The following is a 20,211-nucleotide window of genomic DNA, read 5'->3' as shown; positions in this document are numbered from 1 at the left end:
TAAACCTCTGTGCAGAGTTTGGGAGGGGACAGAAAAGGAAGAAGATGGTTACAGAGCTATTAGAGACGATGAGATGACACAGAACACAAGGATCTGGGAAGCAGAAAACCTACAACCCCCCCACCCCGCAACTCACAGAGAAAATATGGACATTGATTTTACTTTTAAATTCTCACCAGTTATAAGTATATCCATCAGAATTATGTTATATGGCTTGGAAGTATCTTGAAGTTCTGGTTTTAATCCCAATTTTGAATAGGAACCATGCAGTACTGCTAATTCATGCACACTTTGTATCTGCTGAAGGCACTCAACATCACTTCCTATCTTGCTAGGCACCCAGCCTCCTACGGTCTGTTGTCTTACTGCTTACTAGGACTGATACGCTGTTTGTTTTAAGTACCATTTGATTGTTAAAACCCCTTTTAGAGAATAAGCAATTTACAACACATTGTTGTTGCACCATTTCTTTTTTTTGCAGTGAATGTTAGAGCTGAGAATATAATTCACAGAATAAATAACTCAGGCACCAGTACTCCTGTATGGTCCAGCTGCTTTGTGCCACTCGAGCAAAGCTCTTCTGGCTACCTTGGGAATCCCTTTGTAAACAGCTCTAGTCCACCCCCTACTGGACCTAGTATAGAATATGCCACTAGGGAGGAGGAAATAGGAACAAGTGCCAATGCCCTTTTGTGATCCCCAGGTACTGGAACGTTCCCAAGACAGCCAGGAATAACTTGAGGTGTGGGAGTGAAGCTGGCCCCTTGCCAACTCCAGCCACCAGTGCTTTTATTTTTATTATTTTATTTTGTTCGCTGATCTGGAACAGTCTTATGTGGTTACTGGATATGCACCATTCAGCATTTGAGCCGGCTGTTGCAAAGGGTCTCTTAAGTCACATGATGCTAGTTCTTTTCCCTGGTTGGATGAATTGCCTTATAACCATGGGAGCTTTGACTCTCTCTTGGAGAGGTGGTAAATTCACTGACAAAAAAATCGTTTGAGCGCTGAGTTATATAACATGTCAGCAGCAATTGAAGGGGTCATCTTACTATGGAGATTATCAGCAAGGAGGTGGGATATGGGGGTGGTGTACGGGTGTTATGTAGGTAAAAGTGTTGTGTTATAGGGAATCCTGCATGTAAGAATTAAGGGGTTGTAAAAAGTAGTCGTTAGGACTGTTTCTGTGGAGCAGGCTCGGTGTTTGAGGGCAGAGCAGGGGTAGATTGCTCCTGTTTAACACAGCTCACCTAAACACAAGTTTTGCCTTAGCAAAGAGAAGGCATCTGACTCTGTGCTACAGTGATCATGTGCCCTATTCCCTGAGTGTGCTCCACCATATGCAAAGGCAGAGGGCAAGTGTGATGGTTCTTGGGGTGCCCAGGACTGCGAGTTGCCTTGTTACCCCCTGCCTCCAGCATCTAAGAGAGAGAATTGCAGTGATTAAATGACACCAGCCTGTTAGTCACCCAATCACCCTCCTCAGGGCAATGCCATCCTCACTTTGTTCTGCGGGTCAACAGTAGGTGCACCCCAGTCGCTGGTTACTCACAATATTGAGTAATACTAGGTTTTCTATCCCCGAGGGGATGTTGAATCAAATCAGATGGTGTGTACAACTGAGGATCAGCTCCTGTGTAACATCACAGCACTGAGATACATTTATAGTGGAAACAATCATATGTTTATAATCAAAGGTTAAAAGAAAGTGAGTGAGGATAATAGAAACAGAAGGTTACATATAAAACAACATCAGTACACACTATTTAGAGACTAAATTTAACTTTACCAGGCTAGTAGTCTGTCAAAAGAGCAATTTCATCTCACCCAAAGTTTACTTGCAGCATTTCCATCCTATGCTGCTTAGGATCCCATTTTCATGAATGTAGTTGCACTGCTCAGTTACTTACTCAGGTGCAGGATAAAGAGGTGTCCTTTTACTTTCTCCTTATATCCTCCAAAATTCATTGTTTTGTCCTCAGAGTCAGGATTCCTCCCCCTGGGCTTATTCCCCACTGCGCTGACTCTGCGTTGCCATTACATCCTCATGTTGACTTCATATACAAACCTGGCCTCTGTTGTGTTGTCTCACAGTGCTTAATTTACACGTCAATCAAAGCATCCTTTGTCTTGCAAAAACCAGTTTGTCAATTCTGCCTTGATTCAGACTTTAGGACCATATTTTCATTTTGCATATATCACTTTTTCCATAATATCAGCACATGCATTTCACAACAATTTTAATGGTCAGCGTGATCCTGGCTTTCACTTAAGATCTTACAGGACATCATTTATGGATAAGTACCGTGAAAACATTGTGCTAGCTGTAGTGAGTTTTTCAGGCCTGTTAGGAATTACTGTTACAAAGCAGTGAACCCTTTGCTGGTGGAGTTGGGGAGCTAACCTCTGGCAGGCACAGACATGGCTTCCTCCCACTAAAGCCAAGAGGTACCTCATAACCCTGGGAAACATCATGTGTAGCTAAGGCATTGAGGGTTTCTTAAGGTTACAGCGAGTATATGTGTTATGAACTTATTTGGTCATTGCCGTAGAGGGCAGAGTTAAGGTTATATTTTGTGTACCTCAACTCTTTATTTCCTGGTTTTCAGAGGTTTTGAGTTTTGCTGAACTTCACATACTGGAAAGGCACAAGATACTACTGGGCAATCTTAACTCTGCATTAACAAAGGGTTTCTTTCAGTGAATTTCCTAGGTTGTTTTAACAAAAAGAAAAATGTTTTGTGTAGGAGCTAGTGTTCGTTTAGGCGACTGTAGTTATCACATAGATTTGTGGTTAAAGTTCTACGGTGGCTACTTAAATGTAAAGAACGGTATATGATTCTGAAGGGCATAGCACTTTGTTATAGTGGAATTATCAAAATCCTCGTGCTTTGATATGTTTGGAGGGTGGAGTTCCTGACAGGGCAGGAAGAGAAATCCCAGACGTGGTCTGCGTTCCACAACCTTGACAGTTTTTTACCCCATGTTGGTTACAGTAACTTTGAGAAGACTGGTGTGTCTTCGTCCTCCTTCAGCTCTCTCTCCAATCATACCACCATTTCCAGCTACCCATCCCCTTTCCATCTCATGAGGCCATTAGCACTTCAGGAACCATTAGCATGTAAAAAATGGCTCCTTGCTGTCTGGCATTCTGTGCTGCTGCATATACATATCACAGGCTGCAGCTTACTAGGCCTCACCCTTGGTTACATAGGCTGAGTTGTACACCAAGCTGGACCCTATGTCCATACCACACCTCTCCCCCGAGGCGGGCCTCCCCACCCAATCCACACACCCTTCCAAACCAGCTTCCTCTTCCCCACACTCCATCCAGCCCCCCACCCCAGGCAGGAGTGGTATGTGCTTAGAGTTGTATTTCCTGGTTCTCAGACATTTAGATTTGTGTTACCTTAAATCTTCATTTCCTGGTGTTCAGAGCCTGAAGTTTACCACTCTCTGAAAGGCCACTGGGCACCACTGCATAACTTTAACTGTGTGTTAACTAAGTTTGGGGGCATTAAATGTCCTTGTTTTTTAAAACTATTCTCGTCAACCCCATTTACTAGCTCTCCCCCTTCCTGCCTCAGGCTCCTTGGCAATTCTCACGCAGGCCACAGAACGCACTGGCTGCATTTTGATCCTTTCAGTGCCCTGCATCATCTCCTTATTTCCCCTCACACTGCCTGCCAGCACAACTGGTTCTCCCTCTCCACAGAGAGACATGTGTCAGCATGGGACCCAGAGTTAAGAAGCTGGGGAGAGGACATCGGAACAGTGCAAGGACTAGAATACAATCAGTGAGGATATTTGTTGGGGGCGGGAAGACAGATATGGGGAGGAGTATGAGAGGAAGGATGGTCCAGTGATTAGGACCTGGGACTTGGGAGACGTGGGTCCAGTTCCCTGCTCCACAAAAGACTTGTGGTGTGACCTTAGGCATGTCACTTGTACGTCTACACTTCGAGCTGGAGGTGCAATTTCCAGCTCAAAGAGACATACCTGTGCTAGCTTGATCAGAGCTAAAAAGAGAAATGTCACCATGGCAGCGGAAGGGGCTGGTTGCCTCAAGTACATACGTATCATCTCAGACAGGATCAGACTCACAGCAGCTAGCTCCTCATGCTGCTGCGGCTACATTTCTGTTTTAGCTTGCTAGATCGGCCAGAGCTAGCGTGGGTCTGCTGGAAATTACACTTCCAGAGTGTAGACATACCCAAAGTCTCAGGGTCCATCTGCACTGGAGCTGGAGGTGTAATTTCCAGCTCAGGTAGGTGTACTTGTGCTAGCTTTGATGAAGCTAGCATGCTAAAAATACCTGTGTAGCCACAGCTACATAAATGGAGGAGCGGGCTAGCCACCCCAAGCACAGTCCTGTCTGAAACCCAGTGCGTGTACTCAGGGCAGCTAGCCCACTCTGTCGCTTGCATCCTGCAGTTCTTCTGCAACCACATCATCCTCTCTGTGCTGTGTTAAGTTCTCCATTACATATGAAATATCCCAGGGGAGGATACATAAAAATCCCCTCTGGGAAAGCCCTTTCTTGGCTACTGTGGAGAGACACCACATTTCCCAAGCCAGCGTCTCAACTGTTTGCTGCTCCTGCTAGGAGGCAGAAATCTTTATATCGAGTTTCCTGTAGGTCATATGCTTCCTCCTAATCATGTGCCCTGCAACCACAACTCCCTTTTGATGGGACCCAAGGGTCATAACAGTGTTCTGAGTACATACCTCAGTGCTCTGTAACTATTACTTGATGTTAGTGAGTTAATAGTCCATATTTATAGATCATTCAGTTTAATGTGTACTGGGAAGCTTTCATTTTGCCAATTCTTTTGGGAGGAAATCCATGGTTACTCGCAGTTGCTCAATCAATATGAATTGTACCAGTAAGGATTATAACGATGGTGAAACCTAGTGCCACAACTGCTGTGAATTCAGGTGTCTGATGAGAAACCAGAGGTAATGTGACAGATAAACATAAAAGCAGCAGCAGGCAAACACATTGCTTCAAAGGAACAGTTATTCACTAGGTTCTCATTCGGAGAAAAACCCTACAGGCAAAAGGATTTGCTTAGAAATTTAGTTCATATCCAGTTGACAAGAAGCCCATTAGTTTCACAATGAGCAAATGCAACACTGTCTTGTTTGCAGCAAGAAAAGACAAACAAAATGTCAATAAAAAATTACCTCCTTGCCTGAGGGGTTCCGTGGAATTCAAGAAAAACTCCAATCTGTATTGTTTTAAAAAATTACAAACACAGTGTTGTTATGCAGCAACCTAGCCACACTTTCCACTCCTCTGTCCAGCTCTCTAACTTCTTTTTCCGCACATTGAAGAACCCAAAAAAAGAGTGCTGAAGTTTTAATCTTTGCAACAGACTATGGGATGCACAGCCATTAGAGAGAGAGAAATTATACTAGGAAAAGCTACTGAGGAGTCAAGTGTGCACCCAGTGTGGAGAATCAACAATAATTGAAGCAAAATTTTTATCCTAAGAATGTAATTTGGAGTGAATAAGCTATATTTTGCACTGATGTACATCTCATGCCCACCACTGAAATCAGAGAGGTTTCACTGGGATATACTCTCCCACAAAGAATTTGGCTTAGTGACTGCAGAGTAATTAATTATCAATAATATGTTATGACCATGACTGTTTTTACTATAAAATGTATTTTATTTGTATGGGGCCTGATCTTACACCCCTTCTTTTTTTCTGTGAGAGGAGAGCAAGGTCAGAGCCAAATATACCAATTTAATATACAGTATCAATGCTTTAGCTACATATGTGATGCTTCCCAGAAGTACCCAGAGTTGCGAGGCACCTCCCTACCACCTGGCTTTAGTGTGAGGAAGCCTTTTTCTGTGCCTGCCGATGGTCAGCTCCCCATCTCTACCAGCCATGGGCAACACAAGTACTCCCCTCTCAGCCTACACAGGCGCTGCTGTCTCTCTCCAGGAAAGTGATGGGCACACTCCAACCTCTGAGCATCCCCATGGTGTGTCCAGTCCCTCTTCCACTGGCTGCTCACAGAATTCACAGGTCCCACAAGAGTAGTACACCCCAGTTTGCCAGTTGCATCTCAGGATCACCGCTCTCCTTAACACACAGCACTTAGATATGTTTACAGTGGAAAGAAATAAGTTTATTTAACAAATAGAGATTTGAGAAGAAGCAAGTAGATGGAATGGAAACAAGTGGCTACATATTAAATAAAATCATAACAGGCATTGTAGAGCGTAGCCTTATCTAACCAGGTCCTGTAGAGTTTAGCTTACCCCCAAAGTCTTTGTCCCAGCATTTTACAGTCTGGCTGGCTGTGACCCTCTGTTTATAAGACATGTAGACTGGCAACTTGTGCCCTAGGCGAAGTATCCTGGGTTTTCCCCTGTATTCCTAGATGTATTCCAACAATCCATTGTCTTTACTCATAAACAGGACAGCCTCCTCCGTACTCATTGTTTTTTCCTGTGGGCTTCTTTCCTGTTAATTTTTGCAAACTGTGCTGGTGGCTCTGTATGCAGATAGACTCACATTGTAAGTTACACAAGGGTCATCCAGGAAGAGAACTGTCTCCTATCCCTGGCTTGAACTTTCTGTTGAGCTGTCTTAACTTACATACCTTAAGAACATAGTTTTCAGTATAGACACATAAGTCCTTAAATATCATGTGTACGTACATCCTGCAATGATTAGGATGACCAATGCTTTTACTGGCTGTTCGTAGAGGCCTCACATGCCATGCTTTGGTGCACTATTATGTAGATGTTAGAGTCAGGACATGCCTATAAACCCCTATGCACCCTTTATGCCCTCTGCCAGTTGGCATCAAGGGGTCCCTGGGTCACAGCATAATGCGCCTTTTACAAAAGTTGCTTATGGGAGGCAGTGTGATCCTATCAATGAGGAGTCCGGAAATCTGAGTTCTGTTCTCACTTCTGCCAGTGACCTGCTGCATGACACTGGGCAAGTTGCTTTGCCTCTTTGTGCCTCAGTTTCCCTATGTCTTAAATGAGGATAATGATGCCCAACTTTGTAAAACTCTTTTAAGATCAGTGGATGAAAAGTGCCAGATCTAAGTAGTGCAATTATTGAATTCCACAACCTGTCTTTTAAACCAAAGAAAAAGCTTTCCACTTTATGCCACAACAGGACTTCTATCAAATGGGAAATATTGTTTTATTCTCTTAAGCAGAGTATTCTGTTAAGCAATCTTCTCTTGCATAGCTATATACTACTAATAATATTTTGTGAATACCTTTCATATAAGTCCATCTAAAAAGGCACTATAAACTTTTACAAATGGTATGCCAACATTGTATTGCTCACCATTGAAATGCAGGCAGCTCCGTGACTCAACACATTAACTCCTCAATAGTGCAGAACAACATAACAATTTAATGATGGACATGCAAAATAGCATGCAACTACAAGGAGGAGTTATGAAGTCAAAATATAATTGCTCAAATTCAAATTTGTGAAGGACCCAGAGATTAATACCCTTATTCCAGCAAAAAATGCTCCGGGATCTTTTAACAAGTGGCCAGTTCCTTGGTTTTGTGTTTGAGTTGAAAGTCAGTACCTCTGTCAGTTCAGTGTTACAGTACTCTATTTGTTTTACCTTTTTGCTTAGACATTCCCTTTTAATTAATAGGGTTACAAACAATCTTGCATATTTAGTTGCTTCCAAAGCAGGAAATTGAATTATGTGTCCTTGTTTTGTTTCCTACTACAGTCCTCTGTCAGACACGCATTTCTGATAGAGCTGCATGACACAAGCCTGTTTTGTCTAATGGGTTTGGGGATAGGCAAAATCTTAGCTAAAATAGGGTTTCAGATGAATAAAGAAGCATCATGGACATGAGACAGGAATTGTAGGCACTAGCATGTGATTTCTGGCCTGTAAATGATATCTGAACATAGTGTGACTTTCCTAGCCCTGGAGGGACTTGAATGAGCCCATTTAGTGTTCTAGACAATGTGTATCTTGGCAAAGTTAAGCAAATCCTTTATGTAACACTGAGTGCTGATGTTACAAGGAGTGAACTGAGAACTGAAAGAAATAAGTGTATAAACTGAGAATTCACACCTGTAAGGCGTTTTAGCAAAAGGTACATAGTGAATATTTTCATAGGGCCAGATTCTGCTTCCATGTACCCAAGGTCGGCTCTAGGATTTTTGCCGCCCCAAGCAAAAAAAATTTTGGCCTCCCTCCCTTTTTTTTGTGCCCCTCCGCCCCAACAGCGCCCCTTCCCCAAATCCCTGGCCCCATCTCCTCCCCCGGGCATGCTGCATCACCCCCCCACCCCCACTGCTTCCTGTGGCTTCCCCTCTTCGCAACCCCCGCCCTAGCTCACCTCTGCTCCGCCTGCTCCCCTGAACATGCCGCCGCTCCGCTTCTCCCCCCTCCCTCTCAGGCGAGGGAGAGGCAGCGCGTTCAGGGGAGAGGCTGAGCGGGGGAGGGAGCGCAGGCAGTAACGGGGGGGGGTAGAGGAAGCGCTCCCCACCCCAGCTCACCTCTGCTCCACCACTGCCGCCTCCCTCGAGCGCATCGCCGCTTGGCTTCTCCTCCCTCCCTCTCTCGCTGCGCGAAACAAGCCTGGGAGGGAGGGGGGAGAAGCGGAGCGGCGGCCGCACACTCAGGGAAGCAGGCAGAGGCGAGCTGGGGCGGCGGGGGCACATTTCTAGGGGCGGCATGGCCAGCGCCGGAATGCCACCCCTAGAAATGTGCCACCCCAAGCACCTGCTTGTTTTGCTGGTGCCTAGAGCCAGCCCTGCATGTACCTTACTCTACAAATAGTCCCACTGAAGTCAATGAGGCATATCTGTTGTTCAGGGGTGTGAAAAATCCACACGCGAGAGATGTCGCTGTGCTGACCTAACTCCTGGCGTGGACCGGGCCAGGCCTTGCTGTTGCCTCTTGGGGAGGTGGATTAACTACAGTGACAGGAGAACCCAGCCCATCACAGTAGTGTGTGTCGACACTGAAGCAGCAGCTGTGCCACTGTACCATTTTAAGTGTAGACATAGCCTTAGTATTTGCCTTTAGTAGGTTTATTTTTCTTTTTGTTTCTGTTTTGTTTCTTTTTTTAATTTCATAGATATGACTGAATATTAAGATTTTGGGCAATGTGCCACATTTTAGTGAGTTAGAAGAATTGCAGCAAGGAAAAAAACCACAGTGCACTAAAGGGTATTATTAGGCATTACTCACACAAGAGCTTGAAATGTGATTGCTATTAAAAATATGTTTCCAATAAAAGTGGTTCAACCTGAAGTGCTTCCAGGAACCACATTGGGGTCATTCATTACATCAACCCCATCTACACTGTCCAACACAAACATCTTTTCAAGTTCTGGGAATGATACCACCCAGTTTTTGGAGGTAGGTCAAGCTAATAAATGTATGGTGACATATCCGCAGTCTTTCAAAGATAGGGAGGAGTGAATCTGTTCAGAAAAAACAGCCCCAAGTCTCAGCCATTTCCCCAAACCAAACACTTTAAGATAACACTAAGTCTGAAAAAGTTTGGCAGCCTTTTTTGTACCAAATATTATTTAACTGTTTTCTCCTTTGAAATACAGTTCCTTGTTCCTCTAGCTTTGATGTGATGATCACAGTGGTATTTTAGGTCTCCCTTTCATTTCTCTGTCCTCATTTCACCATCTGAGGGTTAAGTCAGTCAGCCCATCTATGTTTGCTGTTGGGACAGAACCCAGTTGGAAAGTGTGGAGTTTAGGCTTAGAGCAGAACTGGGCATTGTTTAAATTCCAGTTCTGAACTTCACCCATTTTATCCGATTCTCCTGTAATCGGGGCAAGCTCTTTGGGAACTGGATTGTTCCATGTTTGTACAGCACCTAAGTTTAATAAGGTCTTGGCTCATGACTAGGGCTCCTCAGTGCTATGGTAATACAAAGAATTAATGATAATAGTAATACTTTCAAACCAATCTCCTCATTATTTTGATAATGTAGCCGTCTCATGATTTGGGATTTTGTTTGAGTATGGGAAAACCTAGAGCATGTGAGATCTAAAAGCCTGGCCCAACAGACCACACATCCTGGTTACACAGGACAATCTCAACACTGGTCAACGCTATGGAAATGAAGTTTGATGCACCAGTAACCTTTGCATTTTGTTTAGGTCCTAGAGTTACATCCCAAATGCTGTATTTGTTACAGGGCTCTATTTTTTGTATTTTCAGAAGAATCTGTGAGGTTGCACAGTGGGCCTCCTAAGAACGCATACATGGAGCAGAGCTTTCAAGGCTTGAATCCGGTTTTAAATATCCCTATCAAGGCAGCTCAAGTGGACCAGGCAAAAAAGAATGCAGCGCTCATAGGTACCAAGCTGGAGAACTGGGTGGACACCTTGGTCAGCAGCATATGGTCAGCGGTGGATGTCTGTAGCACAGGTCCAACTTCCTGTCCAGTCATGCAGGCTTGCAGTCAAACAACCTGGAGCTCCCTGAGCCCAGACCCTAAGTCAGAGCTGGGTCCCATTAAACCTGATGGGCGTTTGAGGTAGCATCTGGTATACCCTTCTTTGGCACAGGTTTTAAAAGAGAATTTAACCTTGCCTATATATGAACCTGACTACAAATTCCAAAACCTTGATGAAACTTTTTGTTGTCTATTTTTAAAAATCTGGCAAAATCTTTGGCATTGTTTCTCCTTCAGATCCATCAGTCTAAGCTTCAGCAGCACTGTGCATCTCCTCTGTATCTTCTATAGAGTCACAACCCTTCTTCATTCACTTCATATCTAAAAGGCGCCAACATTTTCTTGCTCCGATTATGAAATGGTAATATAGCACATCTGGTATGTTCAGAGGGTAAAAAAGAAGCAGTTGCTAAAAATATCTTCTGTCAAAAACACCTATGCATATTTTGAATATTTACATTTTAATTATTTTGCTACCATAAATAACCAGAAACTCCAATATACCTTTACCGGGAAGAATGATCTATAAAATATGGTTAAAATGTTTTACAAGATGTAAAAAAATTGGGACCCACCCTGACTATTTTTATAATGTTAAGAATTTCTAGGCTTGATTCATCATTGTGTTAACTCCAGTTTCAGACCAGCGTGCATCACACTGGCATAGAAACCAGGCTAACAGAGTGGTGAATTAGGCTTCCTCTCTCTTTTTAGAAGTCAGACATCCTCATCTATTTGATGATCTCTGAACAAAATGAGTGTTATAAAATTATATTTTTTATTCCTATTATGAATAGTCATCAGTCACCACAAGGTCTGGGCACCACTTGCAGTATTAAAAACAAGTATTCTTATTACCCAAAGTCCAGATTCTTGTCCCCATTGAAATCTGCATTTTAAAAAAAATCCACACAGAACACCCTCTGCATATAAGCAGGTGTGCAAATTCCACATATATCAGCAGGTTTGTGCATGCAGCTTATATGTGTGGATGCTCAGACCCAGGCTGTGATACTCCTGCTCACATGGCAGCATACCCTTTTCCATGAGTAGCCTGATTGGGTTCAATGGGCCAACTCACAGTGTAAGATTCTACTCTGAGTTAGTCAAAGTGGCAGAATCTGGCCCTTAATGATTTAGGTTTGGAACCTTTTCCATTGATTTCAGTGGGTGAATCACTGGGACCTAATTATGCAGTGAGCTGATTCTGCACTATTTTAAGTAGCGGCTAACTAGTCTAACACTAATTGCCTCTGTTGGTCCCAGACCTGCCAGTATTCATGAAGAAGGATAGTTTTGAGATTGCATGGTACATCTGGAAGGTTGTGGAGAGTGGCACCTTGAGTGTAATGGAGATTCCTGACTGAAGCCATGAATTGAATGAAGGAGAGCAAATGCCCTTCTTCAGAGTGCTTTTATTTTATTTTATTTATTTTTGTCAACAAGCTCTAATCTTGCTTATATTGACCCTTTTGACTCTTGGGCAGGCTGCATCCTGTTTAAATACAGATGTGATACATCATTTGAACCTGAGCTTTCAACGCTGAAAAAAATCCAATTTTAAATTGAGGACTTTTTAAAATATTTTTCTTATATGCAAATTCATCTCCAGCTGAAGCATTTTGCATGTAATGTGCACTTTTATTTTGTGGGCCCTTGAGTACAATGTACCCAGAAACTTCAAGGAACCTTGATGAGATTAATTATAAAATGCCCTGTTAATTTAATAAAGTAAGGTGTCTGTTTTCCCTTCTGTGGCATGTATAACTTTCATTACCGCTAATGAGAGTTAAGCTCACGCATCAGGAAGGAAATAGACCCTTAAATCTTTTCATAACCACATATCACAAAAAAGGTTGAATTCTCTTTTAAATAATGGTTGCAAAATGACCATAAAACAGAGATCCCAATGGCTTGTTATATTTTTCTCCATTTAGTTTAAAGCTCCTGCAGTTTGCTTTGGACTTGAAATTGCAATGTCAGCTGTGCTGGCATTAAGGCAGAACATTTAAATGTTTATCTGGAACAAAGGTGGATGCATAGGAGGAACAGTTTAGATATTTATTTTTTATGTTTTTAGTCAATGACTAATTAGTAGGTGCTGCTTTTGCAGCTTGAAGATTTTATCTTACTAACTAAAGCTGCCTTTATTAAGAAAAGGCCTTTTCCTCCTCAGACCTCCATTTCTTTCTACCTTCTTGATTTTGACAGTCTGGGAGGTATAGTTCTAGAAAAGCTTGTAGTTATTAGAGCTGGTTGGAAAGTTTCTGTCTAAACAATGTTCCTGTTTTTCAGCTGGCTCGAGTGGTGAGTGTGTTCAGACCAACATTGCCAACAGGTTTATATAATAGAAACACTTCTCTTTCAGTGCTTTTTAAAAAATAATAGTTTTTATCTAACATTCCATCAGAAATGTCAAATCTCCAGGGGACCACTAATCTTCACTATGAATTTAGGGTTTTAGCCACATTGACCCAATGGGAATTGCAATGGCTAAAGTAAAAGCCCTGCAGATCAAGTGGAGATTATCACATTCAGTCATGGATTAGGGTATAAATAATAAGATTCATCCACTCTCCTAGTCTTTAGATCATTCCAGTTAAATCTGCTGATGAATTCATGAGATCTGGACTCTTGCGCGCACACACACACACAGATAACCAGGTTTTTAAATTTGATACCTTTTTTATTATTGAGGAGTGTTTTTTTAATGCTTTGTTGGGAAGTTCTCATTATTAAATTTCTCAAACAGAAGTTGGAAACAATCCAGTCTCTCTTTTATGGATAGAACAGTAGCCACCACTTGTATCATTTAAAATATAAGAGATTCAAAGGACTTTGTTTTAGTTCTTATTTCACAATTTTTAAAAATCCCAAATTGTTGGTGACACATAAATTTTATGCTATGTTGTAAACCTCTCAAAAGAAATATTTTATAGTATTTTATTTTCTAAATAACAAAAAGAGTCTATAAGTACTGTAGCAAGCCGGCAATGCCCGTGCTGCTATTAAAATACTAGAAGTAAAAATAAAGGGTCAAATCCTGCAGTCCTTCTTATGCAAACTTCTGTGGATGGATGATTCTGAGTACAGTCTTTAGACTCAAGCCCAGCATAAGTGAAAGTATGACACTGGGCTATGAATAAAGTCTGTATGTGTTTAAAAGCAGCAGAGAATGAGACTCTTCGAGAGCTTCTCAGTTCACAGCATTATTTGAGGTGAGTGTCAAGCTTTCGACCGAAATGATCATGTTCTACCATAGCTGCTATTCTGCAGAATACAGAAGAATACAAAATATAATGGACAGTGTGTCATAAAGTTCTATAAATTATGAAGTGAAAGATCATGGCAAGCAAGACTGTTTCTATTTGCGAACAGAGCCTGCCCCAAAATTATTACTAAGGCAGTACTGCTAAGGTCTAGATTCTGCTCAGTGTCTTTTCTAGTTCTAAAATACCGGGCACTTGATACCTATGATGAACATTATATCTTGTTAGAAGAGAATAACTTTCACAGATCTTACATTTGGTAAAAAGGAGAATTCGAAGCAGGGAGCCACAGTTTATATGAAACAAACAAGTTATACATGTGTTCATTTGAAAGTTCTAATAGTATTTTCAGAGCGTGCTGGCTAGTGATATTTTCTAAGATTCCATTTGAAAGCCGGCTGTGACCATATGCCTTCCATGGGAGAAGCGTGTATTTCCATATGCACTGTGTGGAGTGATGTGCTCATTTAAACACCATGCCCCTGCCACTAGATAGACATGTGGCACTTGTACAATCAACCAGCCTGATTCAGGCCAGAAAGATATGTGGCAAAATGCAGAACATCTGCCTGCATACCTTTTTTTATTAATTAAATCCAAAGTGAATCCTAGTGATATGCAGACCTGCTTCTGTGGTGATATTATACCTTGAGGCGAACAGAAATTAGTTCAAATGAGTTTATTTTTTAGATGTGGACCAGTTTTTTTATTTATAAAGTTTGACTGGATATGGAGTAATAATATTTATATATTAGGTTTCTGATGTGTGACATTTTTAGTATTAAAATTATGTCCTCATTTTTGTTCTATATGGAGGGCTGAAGGGACAGAGTATACTAACAATTTTCTCATTGGCAAGTACTGCTATAAGCTATATCTCTATTGCTAAGTGTAGAGAGCTAGGTGTATACAGTAGGGTGTAACAAATTAACTTTCCTAGATACTGGCTTCAACGCAAAAAATCTTGCACATACCGTTGCTTTAATGATGATCCTACAGCACCTTCCAAAGGATCAGCTAATGGGTATTCAGCCTCCGGCCATCTTTCACAAATCTAATGGTACCAGTAACATCACAATCCCTTTTATTCACTAGTATAGGGAAGAGGGCGCTAGAGACAGTGATTCAAACAAAGAACTGAGAAAATCCAAAGCCTTCGAAAGGAGGTAATGCAGGGTAAAGGAAGCACCAACCTTAGAAAGTATTTCTATATTGCAACAGAGGGGAAGCTAAACTCGTTCTTATCTATTTCACTCTAAGGCTCAGGAGCACTGGGATTATGGGATCTTGGTTTTGACTTTTCTGATTAAAAACAAAACCCAGCTTTTTATTTTGTTTGGACTCTATGGGGCAACTCTCCATCGATTTCAATGGCAGCTGCAGCCCTTACACAAGGTTGAATCAGGTCCCGCAGCTGGGAACGGGCTTCCCAGCACAGGTAGACAGACACACACTAGCTCTGCAGTGTGGCTGTAGCAGCTCATGTCCATACCCAGGGGGTTGGGAGGTTTGTACTCGGCCACCTCGGCTACTGTGCTATTTTTAGTGCACTAGCTCGAGCACACCCACTCTGGGAAGCAAGCTCCCAGCTGCTCTGTAGACACGCTCTTAGTTTGAAACAGAACTGTCAACTTGCCCATAGCTATAATGCCGTGCTCCCTCGCTTCCACAGATTGCCTCTTACTCCCTGCTTGGAAGTAGCCATGAGAATGCCTTCTGTCTTTCCCAGAACTCCAAAGCTTAAACCAACTGGCCAGACTAAGCCTTGGGCTAAATCCTTTTATCTTCAGCTGAGTTGAACTTCCTTATACGAAGGCTGAATTTGAATTCCTGCGAATCATAAAGTAGCATTTACCATCTTGTACAAGTAGGTTATACCATGCTGTATATCTGTATTGTCAGGAGAAGTCATGAAAACAACAATATTTCTGCCGTTAACCTTTTGATTGTTACAACATGGAGCTGCATCAGAGTGGCAGTTTTTAAAAACTGGAACAGACGTCTTTCTGGACCCTCCCCCTTTTTTTATCTAAGACTTACAGCTTGACTGTTTCAAAACAAAACCCTTTATGAGTTTAAATTGTTTGAGTTCTAAGACCCCTATTCGTCCCCTCAACCCGCAAAGGCCAGAGGGGAGAATGTTCCCCTCAGAATGAAAGCAGGCCACTATACCATGAAGCCACAGAACAGCTTTTGTGGCTGTAATGTAGATCAAAAGGAGAACACATCCACTTGTGGTCACAGGGTGGAACTGTCCTGCCACAGGCTCGGTCGTTTTCAGTGCTTTTAGATTTATTATTAAACAAATGCTGGCTGTAGATCAGAGAGTAATTCACGCATCCATACATGTTTGTATGTTATTTCTGATCATATAGACTGGAATTTTCATAACTCCTAAGGGAGTTATGCACCCATCCCGTGTGGACCAACTCCCCCAGACTGCATTGAAACCCCAGATATAAATGAGAAAAGTTTGCTTTTGAAAGCAAATCAGTTTGCTCAGTGCAAAGATATATAGAAGGATGCTCTGAAGGTGCTGGTAATCATCAGGGACTATCTTTCCCCCATTCTCAGCGGTGGTGATATGTAACGTATCCAGTAATAACTTATTTCAGAGTAGCAGCTGTGTTAGTCTGTATCCGCAAAAAGAAAAGGAGTACTTGTGGCAACTTAGAGACTAACAAATTTATTAGCTCACGAAAGCTTATACTCAAATAAATTTGTTAGTCTCTAAGGTGCCGCAAGTACTCCTTTTCTTTTTTTAGTAATAACTTAGTTTATTTTAACAGAAAAATACACACATCAGGTGGTGGTTAGCAGCATCTCCTAAGGTTCCTTACTCCAGTTTCCTAATGGGAAGTAACATTTTAATGCATTATTTTATTTCATCTATACTAAAGAATGATCCTAGGCCCCAAACATAGGGTGCTTAGGATATTACCTCATATGAATACTTCAAGCATCAGAAGTAAAGTAGATTTCACAGCATTGTCCCCTGTTCTCAGGATCCTGAAAAGAGTGCTCTCTGGGGGTTGGAATCCATGCAGGGTGGGGGCTAGGGTTAGGGAATAGGTGACCCAGTATTAGGAAACAATAGGGTCGGGGGATTTGCATTGTTCCCCGGCTGGCTCTGCAGGAATTACCTGAGAGCACAGCCTCTCGCTCTGTTACCTTTCTGGAAGAGCTTCCTCCACAATGGGTCTCCTTTGCTAAAGAGGTCACCAGAACAGCCACAGATGCCCCTAACCACAGTGGGGCCACACTACAATGCAGCAGCGGCAGGAGATCTGGGGCTCCATAGCCAGTACATGGTTTCCATGTGGATCCCAGGGGATCAGTGTGGTTTGTGTGAGAGGGATCTCTCTCTCCTTTTATTGGGCAGAGAGGACAATGTGAGGAAAATTCTGCAAAGGGATCCTCCTGGGATATTCCTGCCCTCCAGCCCTCTCCTGCAGGTTTTGCATGGGAGGGGTTGATCTGGCCTCGGGTATGGAAATCTTGTGTTAAATAGTCTCTTTCATTGTGTAGCTTGAGCATTCACAAACATCTCATTACTGTTGAGTGGTGGAAATAATAATTATATTGCATAGCAGTCTGTTAGAAGGTGCAGAGTACAAAGGGAGATTTGAATGGTTAATTGCACAATTCCACGTTGTAGGAGTACAACACAATGGTCCTGATTCTCCTCGCACACCACTTACCACTGGTTTAACTCCATTGACTTCACCGGAGTGACTCTTGATTCACAACTGGTGTGAATGAGAGGAGTATCAAGCCCAAAATATTTTTAACTGAAACAACGAGATTTTCACGTTAGCTGACACGAGGGCCACGGTAGCATTTAGGCTATTTTCAGTTACATGTGGTGTTTTCTGTGATGAATTGTGATGCGGTAATACTGCAGATGCCCTGTTTATTTGGTTCTCGTATACCAACAATAGTGTATAGATCACTCTTTGCTGTTTGCTTCAACCTTGGTTACCTTCTTTTGCCCATGGGTGCTATCACAGCTGCTACCTCACTATGTCTGCAAACAAGTTTACCTGACAACAACAAAAAAGGTACCAGAAATCTCCTTGAGCTGAATGTACAATCTATGCAAATTCTCTCGCTATTTTGTTACAACTTGGAAGTATTACTTGTAACCTTGCCAAATAAACAGCAAGATATTGTACAGGTGCCTCTGATAACAGAGTAACAATTTTCTGCACGGATCATTGCGCTGCATTTGTACATTGTAATGACTTACTTGTCTTTGGTTCTGTTGTAATTAACACCCTTGACTGAGAAGACAGTTGTTCCTCTTGTAAGAAGGGCAACTTCAGTTTGCTGGGAATATTCTGGAGGAGAAAGTCGACTGCAATTTTTTTCATTTTTCAAGTTTACCTACAAAAAAGGCCCAAGCCTAAAGGTCAGAAATTGTATCTTGGTTTAGATTTCCTGGAGCAGATCATATCATTCTGAATTTCTAAGTGTATGTTCACATTGTGACTTTCTGTGAATTGCCCGATTAAAAAAGCCTTACTTTCTTTCTTTTTTTTAATTGTGGCCTTAACCTGTAGTGGAAAGTTAGATGATGTCTCTTTCTCTCGGTCTGTTGTCAGCCTAATTAATAAAAGGCACCTTGAGATTTCTGTTGCAACTCAGAACTGTGTAGCTATCAGCAGACACTTCACAAATACAATTGGAATTGCTTACAATACAGTCTTCAAGAAAAAAAATGACCTTCCCTTTGGGTAAAAGGAAGGCTTGAATGCACCTATAATCCTTAGCAAATTATGAGAATTCTCTTCTGCAACATATTATAGCTAAACTGGGTGGACTAATTACCTACAAAATGCTAACATCATGACTTTCTGTATAGCTGTACATATTTGGTCTCAGTTACACCAGCATGATCCTGGAGTAACTCCACTCGCTCCAGTGTGACTTCATTGGAGTTCCTCTCTGATTTACAATAGTGTAACTGAGAAAGAATCTGTCCTGGTGACTTTTATGTAATTCAATGAAGATTAAAAATCAGAAGAACTTCTGAGATTTAGGGCTAGATTTTTAAAGGTATTTAGGCTGTAAAGATGTAGATAGGTGACTAACTCCCATGGCTTTTAAAATTCCCATATGCACCAATTCACATCTTTAGATGCCTAACTACTATTAAAAGTATGGCCCAGTCTGATCTTTGGATCAGGTTCACTTTTCTTTTTAACTCTTTGCTTCATTGGCACTGAGAACAGTAGAGTTTCAATAGTCCCAGTATTCCCAGCAGGCTGGCAGTGCTTTTAAGGACCCAGAATGTGGTTCTCAACCTATTTACCATTGGGGGCTGCATCCAATACTACCTGTATGGCCCTGAGGATGTCACATGGGCAGCAGCTGGATGCTGATTGGGCTGCAAGTGGCCCATTGGCTGCAGGTTGAGAATCATCTTTTTTTTCTTCTGATAGTGGTACAACCCAAAGACCCCAGAAAAGGGTTTACACAGAAAATATAGTGTATGACACACACACATTAATTTGAGCTAATGAAATTATCTTTCTAACTTTGTCTCTTCATTTTTGTTCCATTGATTTGGATTTTTTGTATTGGTTAATGTACTCCATAATAAGTTATTAATGTTCCCTCAGAGACTGGTAGTGATATAGTTTTCAGAAATAACTATTTTGTTATATATCATAATATGCATAAAACTGTACAGAAATATTTTGTAATCTATTGATTAAGAAAAAACCATGTATATACAGTAAAGTTTAAAAAAAATTGGAAATTCAAATGGCACACACTGAAAGATGTAGATATTTTGCTATTTATTTAAAGGAGTATTTTATGAGATATTAAAATGTCTTAAATTGACCGGTAATCAAAGTTCAGAAGTCAGAATGCTTTTCTTGTAGTAGAATGTGATTTTCAGCAATTATTGCACTACCCATTTTTGCACCCTTTTGTCTTTCATTTAGCAGAAAAACAATGTGCCTTAGCGGTATTCTTTGTCTATGGGAGTTTGGTTTTTTGTCCGACAAAGCAAATTTTTTTGCAGAAAAAGAAATGGATGTATTAAATACTGTATTATACCAAAAACACTGCGGTTGTATATACATGCTTTCTGTCATACTGTGTTTTCAGATGCAGAATTTTAAAATTAAAAAAAAGGCAGTCTTTAGGAATAATTGTGTGATTTACTCTTTTCATCTCAATCTAATTTAAACATTTTTTTTAAAGAGACACACAGTCTGGTGATGTTTACCAAAGGACTTGAAAACAGGAACCCTTGAATTCTAATCCCAGTGCTGACAATTTCCTCTCCTGGGTTCAGCTTCCCAATTTCCCAAAATGGGGTAAGGCATACTAAGGATATAGGGGTGTTTTGGGAACTAGGTAGTATTTGTAAAGGACTTTGAAGATGTAAATGTTGTGGATCCATTTCTGCAACCCTCACGCACATGAACATTCCCTACTCAGGTAAGCAGACCCATTGACATTAAGAATTAGTCACAAAGG

General features: G+C 41.6%; 1 protein-coding gene across 1 annotated transcript in view; it reads left to right on the top strand.

Moving 5' to 3' along the window:
- The window catches only part of XYLT1 (xylosyltransferase 1), a 320,557-nt gene extending 300,696 nt beyond the window's left edge, over positions 1-19,861 (top strand). The window contains exon 12 of the mRNA XM_073362329.1: positions 10,210-19,861. Coding sequence (XP_073218430.1) covers positions 10,210-10,532 — 323 coding nt within the window. The 3' untranslated portion in view covers positions 10,533-19,861. The remainder of the gene's footprint in view (positions 1-10,209) is intronic.
- The last annotated feature ends 350 nt before the right edge of the window (positions 19,862-20,211 follow it).

The sequence above is a fragment of the Lepidochelys kempii genome, chromosome 10 (genome assembly GCF_965140285.1).
Source record: "Lepidochelys kempii isolate rLepKem1 chromosome 10, rLepKem1.hap1, whole genome shotgun sequence".
Lineage (NCBI taxonomy): Eukaryota > Metazoa > Chordata > Testudines > Cheloniidae > Lepidochelys > Lepidochelys kempii.
This window is presented reverse-complemented; position numbering and strand designations above follow the sequence as displayed.